Raw genomic sequence first — 27,800 nt, 5'->3', positions numbered from 1 at the left:
TTATAAATAAAGAATATTTATTTTTCTATAAACACATTATTCCTTTTATATCTTCATTGGCTCACATCATATAAATCGCGGATCGCATTGGGCTTTCGTCAACGAAGTCGTGTGCGTGGATGGAAAAGAGTTGAGCGGAGAACCGCGGGGCGACGCGAGACGAACCGCCCAGCGCGCGCGGGTCCTTAGCTAAACATTTGTGCATTAGGTTTTGTTATTAATTTAATCTCTAAATCACATTTGGACACTAATATACATGTATAACTACGTTCAACAAGTGTCAATATTGAGCAGTACGAGGTGGGCCGCGGATAGTCGCGGCGCGCAGCCTGCGTCACGCGGGCCCGTAGACGCAGTCGCCGCGGCGAGCGGTGGCGGGCGTCTCCTCGCCGGGCAGCACGGCGGCGCGGCGCCACTGGTCGCGCACGCGCTCCACGTGCCGCAGCACGCGCACCACGTTCATGCCGGCCAGCTTGCGCACGTCCTCCTCGCTCCACGCGGGGTCGCGCAGCAGCTCGGCCAGCAGGTGCGGGTACCGCGACACGTCCTCCAGCCCCTCGGGCGGCGCGTCGATGCCGTCGTACCCGGCGCCCAGCCCCACGTGCTCGACGCCCGCCACGCTCCGCACGTGATTTATATGCGCCACGACGTCTTCCACTGTCGCTCGCTCACCACACGTCACCAGTTTCGCATAGAAATTAATCATAACCACTCCACCGTTCTCGCCGATTTTCCGCAGCAAATCATCTGGGACGTTTCTCGTCGAATTGCACAAAGCTGCTGCTCCCGAATGAGAAAACACAACAGGCGCTTTCGATGTCTCCAAAGCGTCTCGAGCTGTTTCTTCGCCCGCATGTGACAAATCGACGATCATGCCCAACCTGTTCATTTCGCGTACTACAGCTTTACCAAATTCGGTAAGCCCGCCCGATGTCCCAGCTGCTCGAGCCCATCGTGTATCGCACGTGTGAGTTACGGTTAAATAGCGAGCTCCGAGTTGATAAAAGGCGCGGAGAACTGCTAAAGAATCGCCAAGTGCGTGTCCGCCTTCTACACCAATTAAAGAAGCTATCCGTCCTTCTCGATGTGCTTCCAGCAATTCCGTGGCATCAGTAACAAGAGCGAGGTGAGCGCCATTCATTTCCACAATGCGTTTGATAACATCCATCTGCTCGAGAGCGAGTTGCACAGCATCTCGATCCCGCGCACCGCATGGCACGTACGCCGACCAAAACTGAGCGCCGACCTGCCCGAGCCTCAGGCGCGGAATGTCCGTGTGCGACCAGCGCGACCGCGCCCACGGCTCGAGCCCCTCGAGTCCAGCACTCAAGTTGAAATCACCGATTTTGTTGTGCAAAAATTTTCGGACATTCCAAGCTAAATCATTATGACCGTCGACAAGTGGTGAGTCACGCAGCATACGACGAATGGTAGTCATTCTCTGCTCGGGCGTGGCACGGCCGCCGCCGCCCAACGCGAGCGGTAGGGCTAGCGCGGCGCCGAGAGCAGCTAGCACGACCAGCGCCGCGAGCGCGATACGCCAGCGCGGGCGCCGTGGCGTGGGCTTTTCATCGGAGCTGCCCGAAGCCGACGCGGATAGTGAGTCCGGCGCCCAGCGCCCGCACCGCTCCGCCACGTCGGGCAACGGACCGGAGAACGTCATGCCCTCCGGAACTGCCGCCTGGAACAAACAAAAACATAATCATATCACTTTGTGTCGCAAGAAAACGCGAGATTTAATTAATTTAATTTGTGCGAATTAAGCAAACACGGAGGCTCTTAATTTCTAACATTGTATCATTTATCTTCATCAAGTCTTACAAATTGCTTAATTCTGTAGGCAGCTTTGTTAACATATTATTACATACACGACTCATTATGGTTCTTGTGCCTTCGTTCCGCGGCGCGGATCCTGATTAAATGTAATCTCACTTGCGTACGTTGACAATGAATTGGAATAACTGACGTAAGTAATGATATGGAATATGGAGACAAAATGCGAATAGGTAACACCGAGAAATTTTATACCTGTGCGTAACTTTTTTGTTTTGTGGAAAGAACGGAGTTTTTTGGCGTTAAGTGTTTACTGAAACACTGGTTCTAACGACCAAAAACCAAGTAAATAAATAGGTACCCTAATGTCCCTAATTGTCTGTCTCGATAGAATAGAACTAGTAGGTATATTACGTTGATTCAAGTTGGTTGTTACTCCTTCTAGCATAATATAGGTATGTATGTATAGGTACCTACAGCCAGCCTGCAGAACTACCTAATTAAGCGGACGACGTATTCAAGCGTTCCGCTCTCTCGACTGTTAACTCAAAATTATTTTGAACTCGTCACTCGCTTAAATACCTACTTCTGCAGCTCATTGTAGGTACTTATTTTTATAAAATAAGGTTTTAATGAAATTATTGTACATATCGTAAAAAAATGGTTTGACACTGATTTGATATTATTTAGGTACCTTATCAGCACCTCTCACAGAGATGAAATACCCATTTTTAGTATACCCATACTAGTAACAACAAAGTCAGATTTTAAAGTTTAAGAGGGAGCTAATGCAAAATTATAGTTTTGATATTTAATTATTACACGTTTTAATCAAGGGCAAATGCCATGAATAAAAAAATCATGAAGAGGATGTAATTTTTTAATTAATTTTCAGATGTATTATTAATTAGTATTAGTACATTTCAACACAAGTGCGAAAAGTAGGAAATTAGATAGGTGCTTCCGCTTCTTCTTCTTTTAAATCGACACGAGTTGCTAATTACCTTTTCACACCTGTATTCTACGTTTTACAGTAGGTACATATGGCTCTTAAAATTTTCTATATTGATGCAACAAGCAAGATAGTGATACCTATTATATGGTGGTGGTGATGGATCGATATGCACCGCGATTAATGACAATAAGATCAATAGGTGATTTATTTATATTATCATTTCTCGTCATTTATTATGTATTATGTTTATCAATAACAAAACAATAGGTAACAGATTTTTGAAGTTCGAATGCCGCTTTAATGCTTGAACATAAGAAGTATTGGAAAAAGTTGCAATTCTTATCAAGCGTGACAATAATTTACCGCGTGTTCAATTATGCAGAAGGCACAGCACAGGGTAGGAAGGTGGCGACAGAGGGTGGCAGGGGCGAGCGGCCCGAATAGCCTCTGACCCATTTACAGAGGGAACTGGCTCAGTCACTGGGACTTCAGTATCCTATTAGGCCCTCATTACACTGCTCATATTTTGTACTTAGTGACTATTAAATTATTCTGGGTGGGAATGTCACGCAAAAAGTTCTACAAGTGTGATATGACGCACTTTGAAGTTTTAGTATTAATAAAGAGAAGCGATCTTTCTTAATTTCTGTTTCATAATTTAACTACGAGTGAGATCTCGTAGTTAAATTATGAATGTTCTTTAGAAGGAAATTAAAATCATACTATAAAATTGAATACCTAATATATTTTTTATTAATTTATACGCTGTGTTTTAAGTATCTGAATAATACCGTTAGCGTCTTTTTGCGTTCATATGCAATGAACGCAAAAAGAATCTCAGAAGCCACTTTTTAGATTTTAAATTCAAATCACCGCTCGATTTCGAGAATGGCATACAATTTGACTAAAAAACTACGCTTTGAACAGTTTAATGCTAACGTGTTTAAAATTTAGCGATTTTCAGAGGCAATATTGGCAATATTGACTAAGGAAAGTGTAAACGGACCTAAAGTTGATTGCGCTCGCGCCCGCTCGCCAGCATAGCAATGCCTTGACCTATAAACTCGTGATGCTGCAGGGAAAATTTTATCAGGCACATAGGTACCTACTGTGGGAAAAATTGGAAATGAACGCAAGGGGAATAGGATTATAAAGTTAAGTTAACAAATTAATAATAACTTTATTGTAGTTATATCAAAGTACATATTAAGTAAAAAAGTGGGTACTAGTTGTAAAGTATTAGTTTATCGTAATAGCAACTATATAGCAACCGCATTATTACACAAAAAATCCGTTTATTGTGTAGTGGATACTGTTCCTGGCAATTGACGTTCACGAGGCTTCATGAATTTCATGATACATTTCCATTAACTACTTATGATTGACGAAAATAGTATATCTAGCTCGGGGACCACCTTTACGCAAAATATAAATATTTTATTATTTCATAATTAAGTAAAACTCTCTACGTCTATTATTGACAAAAATGTTGTATGACACGGTCATAATTAATATACCTATAGTCTGTATCTTTTGGTATTTAAAAAAGAGTAAACAAAATCTACCCTCAAATGGTTTCTTAAGGGGCTACCCCATGCCAATGACCTTCGATCTGAATCCCTTAGTTTTCTAATGTTTTTTGTAGCTTATTATATTAACAGCAACGGCTTTAAGCAATATAGTATCCCATATTTACTTCAAAGTTCATTGTCTTCGAGATATTTGGCATCAAAGTTGAACAATTTTAGGCTAAAAAACTGGTTTTCCGGCCATAACTTTTGTGTTAATTAGTTTAATATAAAAACCCTGGACACGTTTTTCGAGACGTCAAAGACGAACCCAAATATATAGATTTCATACATGTAAGATCCTTCACAGCAAACTAGATACGAAAAAAGTCTTTTTTTAGACAATGTTTAAAAAATTCATAAAAAAATAAGTATTGATTTCTTTCAAAATCCGGTGGACAAAACCGGAGATAAAAGATTGAAGAACCGATAACCGTTTGTCTTATAATTCTATCTGTAGTACAAAAAAAGGAGATACGATTCAAAACTTGTCAAAAATCGACGAAAACCTCGGGTAGCCCCTTAAGGCAATTGAGGGTAGATAAAAACATTAAATGATCAAATAATGTAGGTTAAAGTCAGGTCGTTCCGTGACAGATCCTAGTGGTTTTGTATTTGGTTGGTTAATCTATAAATGTTATAATTCCCCGAAAATTTACAAATTATTTGTTTACTTTTATTTAAGTACCTAAAGATACAGATTATACCTATAAGCTCTTTCCTCTACTTTGCTGTATCTCTTTGCTAAGTTACTATTTATAGGCATTAGTTAGAAGCAGCGCATTTCCTCGGTATATCACTTCTAATAATATAAAAAGCCGTGAAGACATTGGGTCGAGTATAATAGCAGTAAAGTTAGTAGTTAAGTACTGTATTGCGATATAGGGGCACGGACGTGCCGCGAGTACGGCGCGCCACTAACTTTTGATTTGGATTCCCTCAGGAGCCACTGGACGTTTGAAGTTAATAACTGGGCTAACATGGGAACTTGCTTACTACCTACAATACATAGATACGAATTGAACAAAAAAGGTTAGGTCGAAGTACCTAGTTACTGTTGTCCCTTGGAAGGAAAAATAGGTGCGTTTAAACAAACATAAGATAAAAGTTATTGTGCTTTGTATATTTATCCGTTAATATTCGTTGGAGTAATCCACTCTAACATAGTTAGCATGATTTATATCGAAAATTAAATAAGTACGGGATACGGAAAGTCCATGAGGTTGGTGATTTTTTTGTATGAAAATGGCCATGTAATAAAATAAGTTTGTTTTTATTATATGCCATAAATATATTAAATCAGTTCAGTGTAGACAGTTCCTAACCTCGCTCACAACAGGCGAACATGCTGGTACACAAGCAATATGTAGAGTTGAGTACATACTCGTAGTCGTAGCGCATAGCCGACAGAACTAGTACACGGTGTCGTGTCCGTGCTTTCAAGTCGGGGCGACTAAAGCGTCCATGCCTGTCAGAATTAACCACATAGCGGCAGTTACTCGAGCAACTAACAGTTTGGGGAATGGAAAAGGCACAGGACAGAATATAACGTATAGTTTGTCAATACAAGGTCTGGGAATATGATTGCCGATTTATATAAATTGGTGGGCGTAATCGAGGCAGCTCAGTAATAATACGAGGCAGGCAATCCCTGTTCCGGCCTAGAAATATTCTATATAAAAATAAATATTTAATAATCGAAAGTTCAGAGTACGACGCGGCCACTTCGTCGGCTTAAACTACAAATTTTATATGAAAATTTGTAGCCGACGTCTCCAACAAGATGTCTCTCTGTCTATCATCGACATAAAGGGGCCCACAGATTACCAGTCGCCGGACGATATCAGCCTGTCAGTTGTTCGGAGCTGTCAAATTTTGCGTTTAACTGACAGGCTGATATCGTCCGTCGAACTGGTAATCAGTGAGCCCCTTAAGGCCGATATAAATTTGAAATACGCGAACGCAGATTTGAGAAAAAAAATGGTTATTACAGAAGAATATTTAATAAACTATTAATGACACAGGTAACCTTAAGTTAACCTCTTTGCCTTTTAACAACATATATAAATCGAGTCAGTACCTATGCTAATTCCACGCTCTGATGATCTGCTTTGTCGAGTGCGCAGTACAGGCATGATCGCGACGTTAATTGCCATCGCGGTGATTAACGACTTCATACGGTTTAAGTATAGTGTGCTTTCAGAATTGTATTTCATGATTTAGAGAACATTGTGGTTAACAGTGTAGTGTAAATTCACTCTCACTGGATCGTTGCATTATAATTAAAATTTTCGTGCACAAGCAACATGCCACAAATAATTAAAAATAACTGCTATCTACTCCTACTCAAATATTATAATATGACCCAGTTATCAAAGGTACCTAACTACAGTACATATATTTGGCGACTATTAAAATTTAAATGACATTTTAAGTTGAAATGGTATAATTCGAACAATATAAGGTAAACATTCAAAATTATCGAATAGATTGTAAATTATCGTTTATAAGTAAGGTAGTATACCTGCTATAACATTTTTTACATAAAATATACCTATCTAATAAATAAAGTAAGCCAAATAAACATAGCCAACTCCATTAATAAGAAAATGTATTAGGTACCTTATTTGGTTATTATAAGCTTTTAACAAAATAATTATTTAACTAGGTTAGCAACATCGGGGTACTCTGTTTTGGCACGCGCAACTAGAACAATTGACGCTGATGCTTTGTACCCGATCGATGTTAATGTTGTTGTTTATGTTCGCTGAGACAGCTGTCTCCTGGAGCAGTGCGGTGACATAAATTCATCCTCTGTTATCACCCGCGGGTAAACAGCTGTCAAATCCGCTCAATACTTAATGAGATTATCTCGGTCGCCAACAATTAGGTAAACGAAAAAAACCCTAACGGCAGTCATGCTGTTGTAACTAAACGGTTAATATTTCCACGAGGTACTTAATGCAAGTAGAAATATCCTAATAGCTCGCTCCTTAAACAAAGCTAGCGGCCGTTTTATGGCGTTCACAATAGCTATACCGGTCCCATAAAGAGAGAGTTAAAGTGGTGAGCGAGCAGGTCCCGGGCGCTTCCAGATCGGGCGAGGAAAGTTGTGAAAACATTGCGGCTCGCCGGGCGGAGGCAGCGGAGCGCAGGGGCGGGGCTGCATCGATTCGCTTGCATGCCAGACACCGGGCTCAGCTCACGGCTGCTGCTGCCCCCACGGCCGGCATAATGTTGCGTGAAATTTGCGCCCCCATTGTTACCTTACAACTAGCCATCCGACCGCAGACGAGCGCTTTTATAGAACGCGGACCCCGATGCTCCACGGAGCGAACTCCTATTGATGTTGTGAATCACGCCCCACGTAAAGGGAACTGTGTTTACGGTCTCTACATTTAAGCGTGGGAAACCCTTCATTATCTGCGCTCGTACATTTTTCGTGGCTTCAGCAGGGCGCAATGAAGCTATAAATCACATTTAATACCACGACTCATAAACGCCGCAGTCCCGAGCGGCCAGCCACTGATACAAAACAGAAACAACAACAAAGTCCCAGCCCTCCGACCCGAATTAAAAGTTATCAAAGTATTCGTTATAATACTATCTATATTACAGTTAAAAACCAACGCAATATATTTACAAACTGAGAAATCGTGACATGCTAACTAACTGTAAGTTGCTCTGCGGATTACGGACGTATCATTTAGTTAGAATATTTATTTACCTAGCTTGTAGCTAAACAGTACACACAAAAAATACCTATAAAATTTCTAATTTTCCCCATAGTGGACCCACGGCACGCTCGCCTGGGAACCAAAGTAGGTATCAAGGTACTTTAGTGCATTTGTGCGTGAAAGTTATTTACTAAAAAAACTTTCTGATGCATTTTTATAGGTAAAGATTACTATGTAATTTTGTCTTACTTACAGAACACAGTTTTCACTTTAAGGAATGTTGAACGCACAACGCACATAATTCCTTATACTTATAATGTGTATTTTAGAGCAGCTTTACAAGGCTGTAGGTAGGTATGTACCAAGATGTCCCTAATCGCTGATGTACAGTTAGGAGCATTGCTGTTTGTACTACATCAGTGTAGAATTTGAATCGCGTAGATAAACTAGGTAATCCTGTTGGCGTGGCTGTTAGCGGCGAGCTGTAATAGTCTAAGAGTTAGCCTAGGAATAAGGTATACAATTTACAGATTGACAAAACCTCTTTGTCCCATTCTATTTTGTGTATTTTGGAGTGTGCCGTACTTTGCCGTGCCGTATACCCGGTACCTATTCGTCGGTAGAGGTTATAAGTGGCAGCCTATTTAAGGGATTTTAAAATCAATTTAATGCGTACCATTAATGAGATCGGTTAATGAGCCAGGTCAAAAAGAATAGTTTTAGCAGTCAATGTATGAGTTTCTGGGTTAAGTAAGGTATCGAGAATGGGAGATAAGATTGTAGATATCAAGTGTTCCACGGTAGCGTAAAAAACTACTGAGCTTATTATAAATGAGGTGTCTATCGATTCTTCTGTGTGACTCTGGTGACATAGGTTACTATTTTATAATTAATAAAATGATACAGACCCTCTTGATAGGTAAATAAATAGCTGCCGTGCCCGGACCAACAGTAAATATAAGCATTAAGTCTTTTGTGCAATTAAAATTAAATAAATAAATATAAGACTTAAGTCTTACTGGAGGAGTTTTTGTTGTTATATTAATTGTATAATTTTCCGGGGCTAGCTCTGCGCCTATAAGCTTTACTAGGTGTCTTATTGCAGTCCGCGTCGTCTTAATATTGCGGAAATATGCTGTAATATAAAACGGTGGATCCAGGGATTATTTAATATTGTAAAAAATCTTATTCAGTTAGTTATTGAGATAGTCGATACTCCTTTAAGATGGAGCGACAATATTTTATGGAACTTCCTAATACAACGCGACTACGCGGTTATCGCAAGGTCGCCCGAATTTTACTCATACGAAAGCGCGATCAATCATATTGAACCCGAGTAAGTGTCCTAGTTGACAATTATTATTAAATGTTTATAAAACTGTTTGCGCGAACTTAGTGCTACGAACGCGCGAATAGGTGTCCTACTACTAATTTTGACATTCGCGCGATAATCGTGTCGTGCCTCGCGCATTCGAATTTTACCAATTGATTTCCATTTCAATCTCATTTTGACACCACTCGCGGCGTTTATCTACCGCACCAATGTACCTATATGTATATGTAATGTGGGTGATGTCAAAATGAGATCAATTCTGGGACTACCACATTCAGATATGGATGAATATTTAATAGTTTAATATTTTTTTCATCACACTCGCTCAGTAAATGTGGAATTGCACACAGGTTTAGCGGGAGTTATAGAATAAGCGTTCTCCCTAGGGAGTTATGAAGTCTCTAGTGCCATAGTTAACAGTTTATTGTCTTTATACTTAATTTTTGTATCGCAAGTGTGATGAAAAACATTGTGTAACTCGGGGCGTAATAATATTGCAAACTCGAGTCTATAAATAGCTCCGGCAAGCCGTCGCGATTTAACTAACTCTCGTTTGCAATATTCAACTTACGCCCCATGTTGCACAATGTACTATTGTATACTTGCTCTTAGTTCTTATTATTTGTGTACCTACTCAAAAAAGTACCTCTTTCACAGGTACCGATAGAACCTCTCTGACTCCGAGAATGGGTGAACTTAATCAAGACCAATCGATGGTAGGGAAATGATATGTGACTCAACGATGTTTCTAAATCGATGGGTTTTCCACTTTTTTAGACTCTTAGAAGCATTTTACTTTAGGTAGTTACCTAGTTATGCACAGTAGACCTAAATTTGTTGACATATAATTACATCATTATTAATTAGGTACTTTGCTATTTAAATCATATTTGTTCTTTTTAGATCCCAAATAGTCTAACGTCATTGCGTCAATCAAAAGACCAATTTCAAAATCTATGGGACTGGCTTCACACTCTAAAAAGCAATCAACCTTACTACGGACTTGTTTGCCAATTAGTTTGTAATTAGATAACAGTTAGGCACGATAACAGCCTAATGACGACATAATTGCTCATTCAGGCTAGAGTTCCCCGTAGCAATATACCGCTTAAGGCTGCGGCGTCCCTTGAGTCTGGTTCATAAAGAATGTAACGTTATAGTCCTCCCTTTGTGGAAGATGCACCTTAACATTGATATATTGCTGACGGAGAGGGATTAGTTTACCTTTGCTTCTCTTTAGGTAATGTTACCAAGTTATCAAGAGATAAAGCGTTGATAAATATGGTAAAATTATAGCGTTAAATACTTCCCTGTTGTACTTAATGCGGATTAAAATCTGTATGTTCTGAGAGCTCCATAAAGGAAACGCAGATTAGGACTGTTTATTGTTGAAACAGCGAAACCACTTTCCCACTTTGGTAACAAAATGAGCGTGTGAATACTTGGTAAGTAAAGTATTATGTTATGCAGACTTAACTAAACTTACTGCTGTTACTAAATGGTGTAGGCGCGTTAAAGTAAGAGCGAAGAATACTGCAAAAAAAGTTTCAATTATATGTATTATACGGACTAGATAAGCAGACACTATCAATAAGAATGAAATTCATAATATTAATTATCATTCCTTTGTTTCATTCCAATTTTCATATTATTTAATTACATTGTACACTTTCAATTCGACTGATAGCATAGATACCTGCTGCAAAATAATGCAATATTTATCTAATCGTGATTATCTACAATAAATTCCTTACAATTATTGCGAGCGTATAACAATGTAAATAGGTTAGTTCTTTATGAATGTGGAATGTGGGTATATTGTTAGAAGAATTTAAAGTACACCGGCTATCTAAATATAGGTTTCACTCAAAACAGATAAATCGTAGGAACATCGCGAAGCTTAAAACACATAGGTAATATGTATTTTAAACATTACGATTTAAACTATTTAGGGTAACTTGTTGATCAATGAAACACTAAAAGTTCAAGCCTTTCTATCTCTGGTGTTTTTAAAGTTATGAGTGTGACATTTTGTATGAAGATAAACAATTTCGTTGGCTATCATATGGCATTCTTGGTTTCTACTTATCTGTAACAGTTCCTGTGTTATAAGCCTTTTTTTGAAAAATGAGTTTTGTTTCATTGTGTACTTGTGCATGCTTTCAATGAAACACTCTGATTTTTACAGTGAAACAAATGTAATAATTATAGTCTACCATGAAACATCGTTAATAAACATTGAAACGGTGTAATAAATAAGTGACATTAATACATATATGCTTTCACTCAATTAATGAGAAAGGAAAGGAGAAAATAGTGGTAGGCTGAAATTAGTTATTTAAAAGGTTTCCGACATATGGAATCATTATAGACCGGGAGATAGTGACACATTTTACTGGGTCATTTGTACCAGTATGGCGGTTCGTCAGGGGTCTAAGCATGTAATGAAGGAAAGAAAAATGATGGTCATAGCGCTGGTACCGGCGGCCCAATCGCGTGGGCGTTAGTCGAACGTGTCGGATAAAATACGAGTGTCGAACGATTTGTTCCACAAAAATCCTCGTATTTTCCGATAGTCCATAAAAAAGAAGTAGGCGGTAGCGTAATGCCATACTTCTCCGGTGTGACTTACAGCCCGCCATTAATGTGTTCGCCTTAGTATGGCGGGCTGTAAGTCACACCGGAGAAGTATGGCATTACGCTACCGTCTACTTCTTTTTTATGGACTATCGAATAATACGAGGATTTTTGTGGAACAAATCGTTCGACACTCGTATTTTATCCGACACGTTCGACTAACGCCCACGCGATTGGGCCGCCGGTACCAGCGCTATGACCATCATTTTTATTTCGTTCTTTACGTACTTAGACCCCTGACGAACCGCCATACTGGTACAAATGACCCAGTAAAATGTGTCACTATCTCCCGGTCTATTATAAGATTGCTGAAATATCTAAAAGCGAAAGACTTGTTTCATTGTACACACACCTGAGTTTCATTGTGAATCGAAAATCTGGTCGGCAGGTACGGCATGCTGCGAAAAAGGCGCCTTTTATGTCCACGGAGCATGATTGCCAACTAGGTAGACGCGGGAGGGTTTTTAACATCTCCATGCTTGATTTCATACACTTTCTTGCAACATAGTGTTTATACACGACTGTTTCAATGTAAGACATGTGTCCTTAACCTTGCCATCAATGAAACATTCAACATATAAGCCATCCTATCTCAGCCATTCCTAAAGTTAAGTATCTTATATTTTGTCATATGATAGACAAATTATTACCAATTTTCATGATATTTTAGTTTCACAAATTTAGCACATAGGTTTTAATTATTTAAAAAAATAATGAGTTTGTTTCATTGTGTGCTGGTACTGGTGTTCAGTGAACATCATGTTTCATTGTATACTACATAAAAATGTTTCATTGTGAGACTAGGGGGTGTTTTTTTAATCAATTAATAAAAACTGCACCAACGAGTGAAAGAAATTTAAAAATATTTAGCTCCAAATAAACTTTTATACACATAGAACATAACAAAAACTTAAAAAACGCCAAACTTGAGTCTATATCTTGGTAAAAAATTGCGAAACTTAAATGAAAAAATGTACTTTTGTTGCACGAATTCACAATAATGCTCGTAGCAGCGTGCTCCTTCTCCGAGGCGCGCTCGTGTTTTGGGGAGGTGCTGGGGGTCCCTGAGCCTGCCCTTGCTTGACAGACGGCACTAGCTGGTAACACCTAGTTTCCGAGATATCGCAAAGTTACACTGTGTCCGATTGTTTCAATGTAGAACAACTGACCCTACTTATATTATAATTAGCCAAAATAAAAATAAATGACTGTGTTATTTGCCAGCCACTTAAATAAAAATAAGAATGTCTTTGATGATGATGTTATGATGTACCTACGTGTATATACGTGCAAAAGTCTATGATGTAGGTAAAATAGCCATTATACAATAAAAAAAATTACGTCAACTTAATAAGTAATACTAATCCATTAAATTGATCTAATATGCGCTAGGGCCCCGGGCTATTTTAATATTGACACGGTACCAACGTGGCTTTTTGGCAAACCTTTTTAGATGACCGATTTTTTCAACTAGGTCATCCCTTAAAATTAGATGGTCCCCACTGATGAGCACACGGTTGCTTTAATGTTCGACAAAGATAGATCAGATCGATATCTCGACAAGGCCCGGCGACATCTGAAAATGGCAGGCTGACAACAAAAAGAGAAAATTCCCATGTCAAGGACTGCTCGTCAGCCCTGTGCACAAACAGACACGGCGATATTTTGGCTTCAAGTTTGCCCTGATACCTAAGTACCTTCCTACATCGAAAGAAACTCATAAAAAGCTCCGAGGAAAATATTTGTTTAAGAAGGCGAACTGCGAGCCCCGTTTACCCGCCATGATTAAGGAAGGGATATCTAATGTTTCCCTTCCCTGCGTACCTACGAGAGTGCTTAAACTTTCCTCTACACTAACTTAATTGATTGGAGTCGTAATAAGCCCCCTGACACTTTGCCTTTATCTCGTAGTTTTTCGTAATTCGATATACATAATACTTACATATGTTCAATAGGCTTAAGTGATTAAATAATTAGGTACTACATATTTCATTTCGTTGCATTCGTCAGCCAGGATTAGGTAAATTAGTAAAGCTCCTGCAATGTAGTCGTTAACGTTATTCTATGAAATGAGTAGATTAGATATTGATAATTTGATTAAAATCAAATAAATTAAGCTGTTTCTCTTAGTTAGGGATGATTGAAATAAAACGTCTCGTTATTTATAAACGTTTGTAAAACCGAATTGCGCGGGCAATAGTTTAGTTGGTACCTATTAGAAATTTAAAGGGATCAATTTATCATTGTTTTATCGACTACAAATGAATTAAAGATAAATTTACTAAAAAATTGTGTACCTTCGCTAAAATAAAATAACTCGGTCAGGTGTAGCTACACAAGCCTAGGCCTACTTACATAGATGTTGGTCTTGGGTAGAAGCGTCTCTAACTTTTATCTGTTTGCCTCCAGTTCCATCACTAAACGAAAACTCGATTCATTTAACTGTTATCCCGAAACTTTTATCTTACCATAAGGTAGATTACGAAATGTCTCTTGCCTCAACTTGGAGATAAAGTACCTAACAGAACAAAAAACAACCTAAAATATTTGCAGGCACATAAATGTAAAATATTTACTTACCTACTTACTTCGTTTACAATCTTCCAAATATATTTGCAATTGTTTAATCTAAGGGAAAGTTGAACTAATGCCTTCAACAGCTTTTATTATGCAAGTTTTATTTTAGAGAAATGTTGGTAGAGTCAGCAGCAGAAGTTGCTAAGCGGGCGAGGTGTTCAGAATTACTTTGACGCGCTCTTATTCTCTTAACAATAAAGTCGCGTAAAAATAATTTTGTCAACTCGCCCGCTTAGCAACTATATTGTTGCTGACGTTAGGTTAATTGGCCAAATTATTAGTTCTAAGGAATTAGTCATTAAGTCGAGGTCTAGAAGTGCACTTCAACAGTCTACATGTCTCTATACTTGATCACTGATTATTAAAAAATAAAACCGGCCAAGAGCATGTCGTGCCGTGCGTACATTATTACAAGCTAAAGGGAATACGTTCGCATCGCTTTATACGTCTTTTCGAAGAAGAGAAGACGGCTTAACAGATCATGCTTACTATAGTTTTCATTGGATGTCTTTCTGCTTTACTTTCACGATTTTTTGGACCCATTGTTCAAAAGTTAGAGGGGCTAGGGGCACATACATTTTTTTTTCTTTTGTAACGATTATTTACCGGAAATATTTACTGTATCAATTTTTTTTTGTTTAAGATCCCTATTCGGTTTAGAATGTCTATCCAAGTATCCAACCGATACTCCATACCATATGGTTAAAGCGAAATAAGTTTTTGGCAAAAATTTAATTTTTGGTACAAGCTTTTATCGCTGACTGTACTTTTCTTACGACAGACAACTAATACTCATCGAGATAATTCTAAAAACCCCTAACACAATTAGGTTGCGTTGTTTCATCACAGAGTTCCTATGGCCACCTCCTGTCTCCATCATCAGATCAGTTCGACAGTACCATATTATTGTATTGTCATCAGAACTTCATACAGCTGCCAATTTTCATGACGCTACGAACCTTGGAAGATGGTTAAATCAGTTACCTTAGATTCCATTACATAGTTACATACAGGTCGACCTAATAAAAGCTTGTTAAAAAGAATCATCATCACTTTACGTGTAGGGAACGTACGACCCTTTTATAAATTTTATTTTACCACTTTGTCGGCATCATTGCTTTATACAGGGTGGAACATTTCTAGAGACTGAGCTGAAAGGATAGTGTTATCTAAGTGATCTACAACATAGTTATTATAATCGTAAAGCTGGATTAAAAAGTAAAACAAAATCATTAAAATGAAATATTTTAACAAGCTTTTATTAGGTCGACCTGTATGTAATGGAATCTAAGGTAACTAATGTAACCATCTTCCAAGAATCGTAGCGTGATGAAAATTGGCAGCTGTATGTAGTTCTGATGACAATACAATAATATGGTACTGTCGAACTGATCTGATGATGGAGACAGGAGGTGGCCATAGGAACTTTCGACCTGTATGTAACTAATGTAATGGAATCTAAGGTAACTAATTTAACCATCTTCCAAGGATCGCAGCGTCATCAAAATTGGCAGCTGTATGTAGTTCTGATGACAATACAATAATATGGTACTGTCGAACTGATCTGATGATGGAGACAGGAGGTGGCCATAGGAACTCTGTGATGAAACAACGCAACCTAATTGTGTTAGGGGTTTTTTGAATTGTCTCGATGAGTATTAGTTGTCTGTCGTAAGAAAAGTACAGTCAGCGATAAAAGCTTGTACCAAAAATGAAAGTTTTGCCAAAAACTTATTTATATCACTGACAGCCCTACAAAGTTATTTAGATTTTAAATTGACACATGTCATGTCATTTGCTAGTGTTGAAACATACAGATTTTTGCACTAATGTTTAACAAACTGTATCTCAAAAACGGTTAAAAATACATAATATTAACGTGATTAATAAGTGAAAAATAAAGTACGTAGCCTAAACAATTCCCCGTTTGTGTAAAAGTTCTGTTCCACCCGATATATCCATGCCAAATTGCAGCTTTCTAGCTCTAACAATCGCGGAGCAAAGCCTCGGACGGACAAATGGACATACATATCTACTTTATAAGTACCTAAACTTTTTCTAGATCAAAATCTTAAAAAAAAAGTTTTTTACGTTTGTACTTCCGATCCCTAGTACATATAAATGTAAGCGTGGAAGGTACCTAAATCATTATGCATGAGTTCCGAGACGAGCTGACGAGATTTATCACAATACGTTAGGGTGAAAGTGTTTGCTTCTACATGCTTACAGTACTCTTCGGTAAGGTTGTATTTTTAATAGAAAGAAATATTTAACATTTTACCCGAAATTACTAAAACCAATAGAAAGCTCATTAAGGCTTGTGCTATGAATATTTAGACAACTAATTAGGTATATGATGTAATTAATATAATATACTGTAGGTACCTACCTACTTTAAATACTTACATAGAAAACATCCATGACTCAGGAACAAATATTTGTGCTCATCTCATCACACAAATAAATTTCCTTATCGGGATTTGAATCGAATTGGGCCGGTTGTATTTAGTCAACATGCAACCTTTGCCGGATAATTTATTGGTGTGTGTTATCAGGAATATTTGTTCCTGAGTTATAGATATTTCTATGGATATGGATTTATCTAAGTATTTATCTATTTAATAGTGCCTGATATCTATAGTACTTTGCTTAGTTTAGGGTTAGGTTCATCTGATCTGTGTAAGATTGTAAATAAGTAGTTATTTTCATCAACATGCCATTTTATAAATCGCGCGCGTCACGTTCCATATTTCTCAGTAAGTAACCAATTCAAATCGCAGCTATTGAATGAGCTCACACCCTCACCTCTATAAAACCAAATAGCCGTTAGAGATAAAGTGCAAGCGATCAAATGAAACGGCAGTCAGAATAAATAGTGAATAGAGGGTACAAACGCAGAGGCATGAAAGAAGGTAAAGGTATCAATTTTTGACGAGAGGCACGTGTCGACAGCAGGATATCGGATCGCGCGCGGGCCGGGCGCGACGGAAGTATCGCAAGAAAAATAAGAAAGGTGCTCGATACAATCTCGACGTTGGAAATGCGCTTTCAATACTCAGCCAGTTCTGACACATGAATCGCGTGATATTTATTTTCAGTTTATATAGTTGATGGGTTTTCGTAGCGTTTCGTAACAGTGTCACGGTTTATGTAGTAAATAAGTATATAACAATAAAATGCGTGGAAAATTACCTAACTTTAGCAAGCCAGCAAAAAAAATACAGACGTGAACGCTCGGCCTCCATACAAATTTAGCTTGCGAGCGTATAAATACATTTTTTTAAATACGGGTCACTACACTAATTTAGGACAAGTAGTGTAGTAAATAAAGGTAGTGGACCCCGCAGTAATTCCTCAGCCAGAAAAAACTTTACAGTATGATAAAGTATCAATAAATAAAAAGTATTGTATAAATTTCCAAAGAATAATAATAATAGGATTTAAGTAAATACCTAAAGTCTTAAATCGTTAATATCTTTTTACGGAAATATGCTCCGTTAAAACTTTCTTCTCCGGACATATTCATGTAACGTATTGCAACAATATATGAAATATCAAAAATTGCCGTGTCTTGGACCGAAAAATTGCTCAGTCTAATTTTTTCACTGGAATGCCATTTTACTGCCGATTTATACCTACAAATTGAAAATCTAAAAAAGTTACCATGTAACTATACTTTTTTCAGAAATTGCCTTTTTACTCGCTGTGGAAAATTTCTCTATCCATTTTATTTATTGAATTAAGTTCACAGTTTTCTTTCCATTCAACTATAAAAACATCCAAAAAAATAACGAGCGTATTAAAAACTAAAGATATCGGGAGCAGTGTATAGGGAGCGGGGTGTACAAGGGATTATATTTGTAGCCTATTTCTTTTGGATATTTTGGATTTAAGTATATACGTGACTACTTAGTATATATTTAAAAAGAAATCAGGCTGAGAAATTTTCTACTCTCAGTTTTTAATAGTTCTAAAATACATAAACTTGGGTATGCATTTTTTTTTTGGATTTTCTTACCCACTACGCCAAATTATATTCTAAGATCATATAAGAACGAAAAAATGGCAGAGCAATTTTCAGATGAAAATTTATAAGCGTCAAAAAAGGAATTATCATAAAAAAATATTCTCATGTTTGACAAAAGTTTTAGATTTTTTTCTAGTATCACATACTGATACAAATAACTTATTTGGTAAAATAATTTTAGACTGAGGAATTACTCGGTTCAATATATAAACAGATTTGTATTTTGACGTATAAATACCTAACTTAGGAGTGTTTTTTTTTGGATATTTATATGTTAGTTTCGGCTCATACTATACAATAACCAAGCAAAATTTCGGCTCAGGACCGCTTCGGCCTCAGTTTCATTTCGTCATCTCCATAAATCGTCCACAGTGCCATGTCGTCAGCCTACAATTCCTAAATCGTCACCTTCCTAACTTGCCTACTTTCTGATATCGTCAATACCCCATTTTGTCTAAATTCCTATTTTGACCATAGTGCCAACTCGTCCAATATCTGATATCGTCAATATACCATTTTTGTCTACGTTCCTATTTCGACCAAAGTGCCAACTCGTCCGCGTTCTTTTATTTGAATTGAGAATGTAGAATTAATACTGATTGTCACTTAAACTGTCAGAAGCAGCACACATTTTATTCAAATAAAATATTTTTTCTAGCTCAATAGGTATCTAAGAAAGACAGATAAATAGGTAGTTACAAGTGTTTTTTTTTTTCAGAGATGGACAACGAATATAGCCAATCAATACTACTTGGATTTGTAGAGGAAGCTTATCAAGCTGAAACACAAGAGTTTTTCAGGTTGAAGTTTTACTGTTGGAAGTTTTTGATTCAGCGACTGACTGAATTGTCTTATGTGTGTCATTGAATCATAGATAAAATTAATGTCAATGTGCACTTCATATCTTCTTAAGTGCTATTTTCCAGCTAGTATGCGGCAGTTACAATTAGTATTTGCTGTTGTCACACTTGTCCTTAACCATAAAGATAACTTTGATGATAATGATGATGTACTATTAGGGCTGCTATGTAGTTGACGAGTTGGCACTGTGGTCTAAATAGGAATGTTGACGAGTAAGCACTATGGACGAATTAGGAGTGTTGACGAATCGGCACTGTAGTCTAATTAGGAATATAACCAAGTTACTACAGTGGCCCACGTAAGAAAGCGGGCGAGATAAGAAAGTGACGATATAGGAATGCTGGCGAATCGGAACAGTAGACCAAATGCGAATGAGAACTACTTAAGAAGTTGCCGAAATGAAACTGAGGCCGAAGCGGTCCTGAGCCAAAATTTCATCGACTGAGAAATGAATGCATGGATCTCCATATTCTCCATACAACAACTTGCTTCATTTACTACACTAAAGGCTCAATGTGTTCGTTCGGCGGCTGGGCAAGGAAGCATTGCTTTTTTTTTTTAATTTACCTACCTACGTATAAACCATATTACGTCACTTCCAAATCTACGTTATAATCACGTGTCACAATGCATATTGAAAAATGTCTAATGATCATTCGCCATTAAAAACACCGCTCGTGATGCTTGTGCATGGTGTGACTATGAAATAAATCTAATATTAATATTACATTACTAAGAGCTAGCTTGCTCTCATAGTGCTGGGGGCATAATGCACCTACATTACAACGATTTACTCGCTCTGAAATATTACCTGCGCGCAGTAAATTGTCACACAAAGCGCGGAGTGTATCGCGCTCTCTCACGCCACTGCAACCGTTTATGCACGTTTTATCACCTTGTCACATTAGTTTCGCAGCTCGCATTAAATGTATCACCCGAGAATTTCCTACACATCCCGAAAATGTGTTGAAAATGCTTTTAGTGCTATAAAATTGAGTGCCGGCTGAATTGAGATGTAAAGAGGAGCGTGTCCTGGAATGAGCTCTCATGTGAGAAATTTTATTGCTCCGCCTAACAGTCCCGAATAAAATGCCGGCTAGAGGGTGACTCATGTTACTACAACATGCACTACAGTGAGTATTGTATTCTTTGCAACCAACGCTGTCCATTTCAGTCTTTATACTGTCAGTGTCGAAGCCTATAGTCTGTATCTTTAGGCATTTAAATAAAAGTACCTACTTAAACAAAATCTACCCTCAAATGCCTCCTTAAGCCAGTTGAGGGTAGATGAAAACATTACATGATCAAATAATGTAGGTTAAAGTCAGATCGTTCAGTGACAGATCCAGGTGGTTTTGTATTTGGTTGGTTAAACAATAAATTTTATAACTACCCGAAAATGTACAAATTATTTGTTTACTTTCATTTAAATACCTAGTATAGAGTTGGACTGGACAGAGAGTTGTCTTTCAAGACTGTCACTTAGGTTTTTATTTATGTCGACTATTAGGTACATAAGGCATGCTTAAAGTGGTAAGAGGACTTCGGACCAAAGAATATAATACTCACTAGGAGAAGAACGGTAACTCCATACAAAGAAATGTCCCCAACCGTTTATACTAGTGGCGCCGTCTTTGTGTACCAATGGAACTAAAGTTGACAACCGGTTTAGCCTGGCGGGTATTGGTAGGTAGTAATTCTGTTGATAAACATATTTGTTATCTTCATATCACGAAATATATGCAAGATGCGAATATTACCCCTTGTTTGTGGTATTATCAATTGATTTAAATAAAAGGCATGTTTATGTTTATAACATTATATATATTATTTATTAAAAAATGTTTTACATATAAAAATATACACTGAAAACTGGCAACTGGCAACTTAATAAAAAAATAGACATTAATAAAGCGCATTCACAAAGTTTTCAGTACCTTTTATACAAATAACATTAGGCATGCCTACCTATTACACTTTACACACAGATACACTACACTTTACATACGGCATTTTACACAGATTTCCAACTTGTATTCATACATTTCTTCATGGTTAATTAATACGCTTTCCAGATGCGTTATGACTCGGTTCCTTCTGAACCCACTAAAGTTGTAAATTTCACTCTGGCTGCTTCAACAGCCGTTGCTCCGCATTTAGCACATTTTCTATGTGCATTGCTGTAATCCATGTAGGTACAGACTTACAGTCTTAAGTGGTACGTAGCGGTACACGTTGTATGTATTATTTAAAGAGTTAATAAATAAAATTTTCGTTATGAACTTTAACCACAGCAGTTGGACAGAGTCATTGACAAATATATTTTTTATTATGGTGGGTAGACGTACCTACCCTCCATATATTTTATGAACATTGATAAAGACAGTTGGAAGCAAATATTCATTATAAAACTTAATCGCATGTAATTAAGTTTTAAGCGTTTTAAGTCCCGTTTTATGATTAATATTGTATAAAATTCGTGATAATTTAAATCAGAGTTGGGAGCAATGTTGCTGTAGAAAAATGTTTTTATTTTTATTACTCGCAACTTTTTCCCGGAGGCCAACGCACACATAGAAGATTAAGGCGCACACATGCGCAATTATTTGGGGACATAACTTTCTTAGGAAGTGAACAGGCCTTGCTTCGGACTCCCGACACACAACGCCGTTCAAGCCGGTTATTAAAATCTCGGACGTGATTACTTTTGTCGTCGAAGAAATATTTCTTTTACCCTCTGGCGAATTTAGGTCAAATCAACGATTTCTATTTGTGCATTTAGCGAGTCAGTCATGGGGGAAACGTGACACAGAGGTTGATTGATTTATGTTCGTACATCTATATTACCTAACTGACTAGGGATACGGGTTGAGTCGTGCGAATCTGATTTTTGTGCATTTTATGGAATGGTGTACCTTTCTAGCGTGCCTATAAGCTATAAGAGCCCAGAAATTATAGAGATTTTCTTATTTCACTTTACAGATATCACGAGAAAAAACTATTGGAATACCAAATAAATTTAAACTGGTTTTCAATGGCTGTTATGCATTGTCCGTTATATTGCATAAAGCCATAGTTCAAAGTTTCAGTTCAATTTATAAAAATATTTTCTTTTTCATAATAACAAAAATACGTGCATTTATTACTAAACTTATCAAATCTATAATATATATTTTTGTATATTTACGTTACACACACCTTAGCCTTAGCCGACCCATGTCAGTTTAGTCACAGGTACTATAATATAAAAACACATTCCTTACAACTCGTTGTAAATAATGGAAGTTTATGGAAAATAAAACAGTGAAACCGAAAAAGAGTACATTTGTCGTAGCTGTTCTACGACGTAGCAGTCGCGTAGCACTTCCGCGACAACGCATGGAAGTTCGTAGCACTCCCGCCGAGGGCTAAAAATGGACTATACTAGGAATCCAATTCGATTGGATTGAATTTTTTTTACACTGTACGTATTCGTTAATCTTTATTTGCAAAAAGATAAGGTCTACCAATAAAAGTGTACCTACCTATAGTGATCAAGTTTATACCACTTTAAAATTGTTCTCATGTATAACTATGAATAATGGTTGGTGCTATAAGGAGTCACGCGTGACAACGCAAGTCATGCTAAGGCACTACCCTTAGCGTGACTTGCATTGTCGCAATCGTGAATCAATTCAATTACAAATGCAATATAGCAATACGAGAATGAAGCCCCTGAACTCGGAATGTGGTTTACACGCTCTTAGCACTTGCGAAACTGAGATGTAGGGCGTTAGCCAATGATCTATTTTAATGGCCGGCCTACATTTTACGACATACGGAATGCAAGATGTTGTAGTAAACAATTTACTATTTCATGCTAATATGGTCATCATCAAATTATCACAAAAACAAAAGTACCTTATACTCGTACATGTTATTATGTTCTCTTGATACATAATGTTTTTGGTTATGTTAGAAACACTAGCCAAATAGGTATCTATACAATTCATGTGGACTTTAAGGTAGCTTCCTAATAGGTACTCGTACGTTGACCCCTGTCATATCTATAAGGTAAAAATGACCCTTCTGTAAAATCATCTTGTTTTTTTTCTTGCAAGAATCCTTTTTTCCTGTATATCCATAAAATTTTCATGATTATTTTGTATCAATAAGGAAAAAAGTTACTGTTTTAAATCATTCAGCGTTAATAAGCAATGTTTTCATGCCCTTGATATTTTTTTGCTGAGACTGTAAGCAACGACTCTTCCCCTTATTATATTTTAATGTAGGTATAACTTAAAATTTCAAGTATGTCTTTTTCTAACAAACACTTATAAAAAGTGACAAATAAGGCAAAACCAATTTCCACAGCATTTTAGACTTTATAGACTTTTATAAACACTCTATTTGTAGCGCTTGAAACACCTAACTTAATTTAGACGTCCTAACGTTACAGCTACCTAAAGGATCCAAACTACATACTCTTACTAGACTACTTTTTAGGATGTTTACTTGATAACAGACCTGGTGACGACGTCATTTAGGATGTTTACTTGATAAAAGACCTGGTGACGACGTCATTTAGGATGTTTACTTGATAAAAGACCTGGTGACGACGTCATTTAGGATGTTTACTTGATAAAAGACCTGGTGACGACGTCATTTAGGATGTTTACTTGATAAAAGACCTGGTGACGACGTCATTTAGGATCCTGAATGAAGTACGGTGTATCAAGCGGCTTATAAGTTTACTTTAAGTTTTATAATAATTTAGTTTGAATGATTAGTTACTTTATTACATTTTTACTGAATATTCCATTGGCATTTTAGGTTTTTCCATAAATACCTACATTACTAATGTAATTTGTTATGTTATGTTAGAATAATTCAAATTTATGGTAGAAAAAACGTTAGTGTCATTTTAAAATAGAACCCGTTTCCATTCCAACTCATGTGATACCTATATCGGGTGCATCAAAGAAACAAAAGAATATATGCATAGGTACTTATACGATTGAATTTCTTTAGAATTTTCATCGAAGTGTAAATATTTAAAACTTAAAAGCACAACACTTTGTTTAGGACTAATAATAATAACCCTACACCCAAATCGCAATTTAGCTGCTTAACTTATTAACAAGACGGCCCTCTTAAGCAACCTCGCTGCTAATTTTAAGTAAGTATCCTTGTTTATTTAATTACACACAAGACAGACAAGTTGTAATGAGTAACTGCCTAAAGGAAAAACGTTTTCGGCTCATTTATTATGTGGTGTCATTAACTCGGAGCCGAGTCGGACAGGGAAAAAGCCGACACACTAATCGGAAAATTATTATAAGTAGCTACGTAGGTAGTGTAAGTGAAAATGTCGGGAAATAAAATATACAATGTAATCAGCATCTGTTTACGCTAATATTAAAAGTGATATGAATAAATTTGAGTTAAGGATGACTCACGTTAGACTAAAGGCGTTAAATTAATCTAAACACGGGCGCTATATTGTTTACTGCTTCACGCCGCTCTGTGATGATCCTTTAACGTACTCACTGACGACATTTGTAACGGAATGATGAACCTTCTTTGTAAAAATAAATGTGTATATTATTATTATCCGGTTTTTCATTGTGGCGCAAACAAGGTAACGTTCATTAAATATCCCAAATTTATATAGCTAGTCATCTATCCACATCATCTGTGAAAATTTCAACTGTCTAGCTATCACTGTTCATGAGTTACAGCCTGGTGACAGACAGACAGACAGCGGAGTCCTAGTAATAGGATTCCATTTTTACCCTTTGGGTACGGAACCCTAAAAAGACCAACGTATACCTACATGCTGAAGCCGTTTACGAGTGTTTTTTAACAGTAAAGTGAAAACCATACCATTTCACTAGAACCTCTCCATACAAGTTGGCCTTAAAGCGACGCGAGCTCCCCTTACACTGGCCCATTAAGGGCAGGTGCGAACGTCGTAAGTGTCGTACCTACCTAACGCATAACGTGAACCCCATTTTTTTCAAAAAGCTGATGACATTATTCTTCACGCCTTTGCTGTATGTTGCGGTATTATAAGACAAAGAGAAGATCGCCTTCAGAGAGTGAATCGTGCGCTGGTACTAGTGGTTAATAATACGCCAGTAGGTATTAATGGTTGACAATACGATGATTTGATGAATATTAATTAACATAAATTTTTCAAAGGCCTGTTAAATAAAATATCACCAATAACATTATGCATATAAGTAAGTAAGTAATTATACGAGTTGCCTTAATCCTTGAACTTTACTTCATCAAACTTAATTACTTTTAAACTTGTTAATAATTATGTATGTACGTGTATTTCATTAATGGTGTCGTGAGATATTAATTACTGTTAATTTAATGTTCGGATAGTGGTAACTGGTATAAACGTTAAATTGTATTTTTTATTTAATTTAACTTTTTACTTGATTTTATGATTTATTTAGTAGTATTTTAGAAATATAGAAGTTAGACCGAGAAAAGTCTGCAGCGATTTTGATAGCCCACGCAGTGCAAGTGTCATTTCAAACGTCAAAGTTCTATGAAATTATGACGTGTAAACAACACTTGCACTGCGTGGGCTATAAAAATCGCTGCAGACCTTTCTTGGTCTAACTCTAGTAAATTTTGTAAAGTATGTTTAGTTTGTCTTTGACTTTAATATTGGTTGTCTATGATTGAACAGGTGAATAAATCATTCTTAAGCCAAACTAGGTTGTTGTTTATTTTAATTTGTAATATTACATGGCGCAGTCGGTAGGATACGACCCTACGCTCCCAAAGGCAATCTGATTTCGAATGAATATGTTTTTTATTGAAATAAAAACGTAATGTGCCTAGGAGTACCTAGAAGATCCCATTCGGCAGGTATAATGAAGAATCAGAAATATTCTAAAGTAGAAAGCAACTAATTAGTTAAGATAGAGAAGAAATATTGTCTTTTTTCTAATTAATATTGCAATTAAACATTCCAAATACTAAAATGACAGTGCAATAACCAATTTACTACAAAATCATCCTCGTTTGAACCAATTTAAAACTAAATTGACTGATCGATAGGACAAAGTAGAACAAACGAACTGCCAGTTAGTATCTGGGATATGGAAACAAAGCTTAGGATTTAGTGTCACCGTTTTAGTTATACCTAGATCTAGTAGCTAGTACCCTGTTAATGACCTAATACCTACCTACTATACTCGTATGCAGTAAAGCAATAAGCATAACAACGCAGTCGGTACATCCGATACCTATGCACCCGAGTTCATTGACATGTAGTTATTTAGTATTCAACTGCTCTGCATGTTTATTAAATACATAAATTATGTTTTATTGAAAAGTTTAATGTTAGAGACTAAATTTAATGTAAAAAAAGAATAACGGATCAAGTAACTACCTACATACGTACTGAAATTGGTAATATTTACATTACTCCAAAAGAAGTTTATATTTACATATGGATGAAGGTCTTGGAATTACGAGCAGGTGAAGAATGGATGAAGAGGATTATTACAAGTCGTATAATACATAAATCTACTTTAAACTATATACTTTTAAGGTTTTTTTATAGGACGTATAAATCATGCCAAATAACAAAGAAACATCTCATTATTAGTGAGCGAGATGGATGCGTACACTAAAAACAAGACAGCGTGGAGACGGCCCCTATCGGACCGCTGCAGGTGGTGGCATGCGGATGGGGTGAGGACATCGAGCACACGTACGTGGGCGTGTGGCGAGGTGATCGCGCGGCATAGGCAAGCGTGGGCCGCCGGCGCCACCTGGTAGTCCATATAGTTTCCGTAGCCCATGTGGTCGCAGGTGCACGAACAGTTCTCGATGTGGTGCCGCAGCTCCAGCTCCACCTCCCAGGGAGGCTCCATGAGGCCTCCGCGCGCCGCGAATGCGGACCCGGGCCGGGCGCGGGCCGCACCTGCGCGCCGGCACCTGCCCTCCCGCCCGCCGCCCGGCGCCACACACCATACAACCCGACCACTAGCGGAGGCTCACGCGGGTCGAGGGCGAGCGCCGGGCCCGGTTTGCTGCGGCCGATGAGCGCGGAGGCGCGGCGCGCGCGGCGCGTCGGGGGGCGGCGCGCATAGCGGAGCGGCCGGCTGCCGGCAGGGGAATGCCGCGAGCCCGGCCGAGCGCCGAGTCCGCGCGCCCGGGCGGCCCGGCCGCGCCGGCGCCCCGAGCTCCACGTGACAGCCCCTCACGCCTCCGCCGGCCCCGGGCCCTCCGCAATGCCTCGCGGCCTGCGACCTGCGGCCCGCGACACCGCCACCGCCACCGCCGTCGCAGTCGTTGTCGCCTACACAAACACCGCATCTTCTATTTACCGACACATCGAATGAGCATCATACAAAACATAAATACGTGTAATAAATAGTAC

The 27,800-nt window shown here is 38.0% G+C and overlaps 1 protein-coding gene across 1 annotated transcript; it reads right to left on the bottom strand.

Annotated features, from left to right (window-relative positions):
- Positions 1–27,745, bottom strand: LOC134795528 (dipeptidase 1-like). Its single transcript, XM_063767416.1, has 2 exons — positions 27,133–27,745; positions 1–1,681 (listed from the first exon to the last, which is right to left on the bottom strand). Exons 1-2 carry the CDS (start codon positions 27,289–27,291, stop codon positions 335–337), a joined length of 1,506 nt encoding a protein of 501 aa, XP_063623486.1. The 5' UTR covers positions 27,292–27,745; the 3' UTR covers positions 1–334.
- Positions 27,746–27,800: the final 55 nt, after the last annotated feature.

Source organism: Cydia splendana, chromosome 12, assembly GCF_910591565.1.
Source record: "Cydia splendana chromosome 12, ilCydSple1.2, whole genome shotgun sequence".
In the NCBI taxonomy this organism is placed as follows: Eukaryota; Metazoa; Arthropoda; class Insecta; order Lepidoptera; family Tortricidae; genus Cydia; species Cydia splendana.
The sequence above is the reverse complement of the archived record's forward strand: the minus strand, read 5'-3'. Positions and strand labels throughout refer to the sequence as shown.

What these genes read in the sequence shown, in the direction of transcription:
- LOC134795528 (XM_063767416.1), bottom strand. Translation starts at nt 27,291, where the DNA reads ATGGAGCCTCCCTGGGAGGTGGAGCTGGAGCTGCGGCACCACATCGAG. An exon ending in TCACCTCGCCACACGCCCAC is followed by an intron (nt 1,682 to 27,132) that starts GTACGTGTGCTC and finishes TGTTTGTTCCAG; the next exon opens with GCGGCAGTTCCGGAGGGCAT.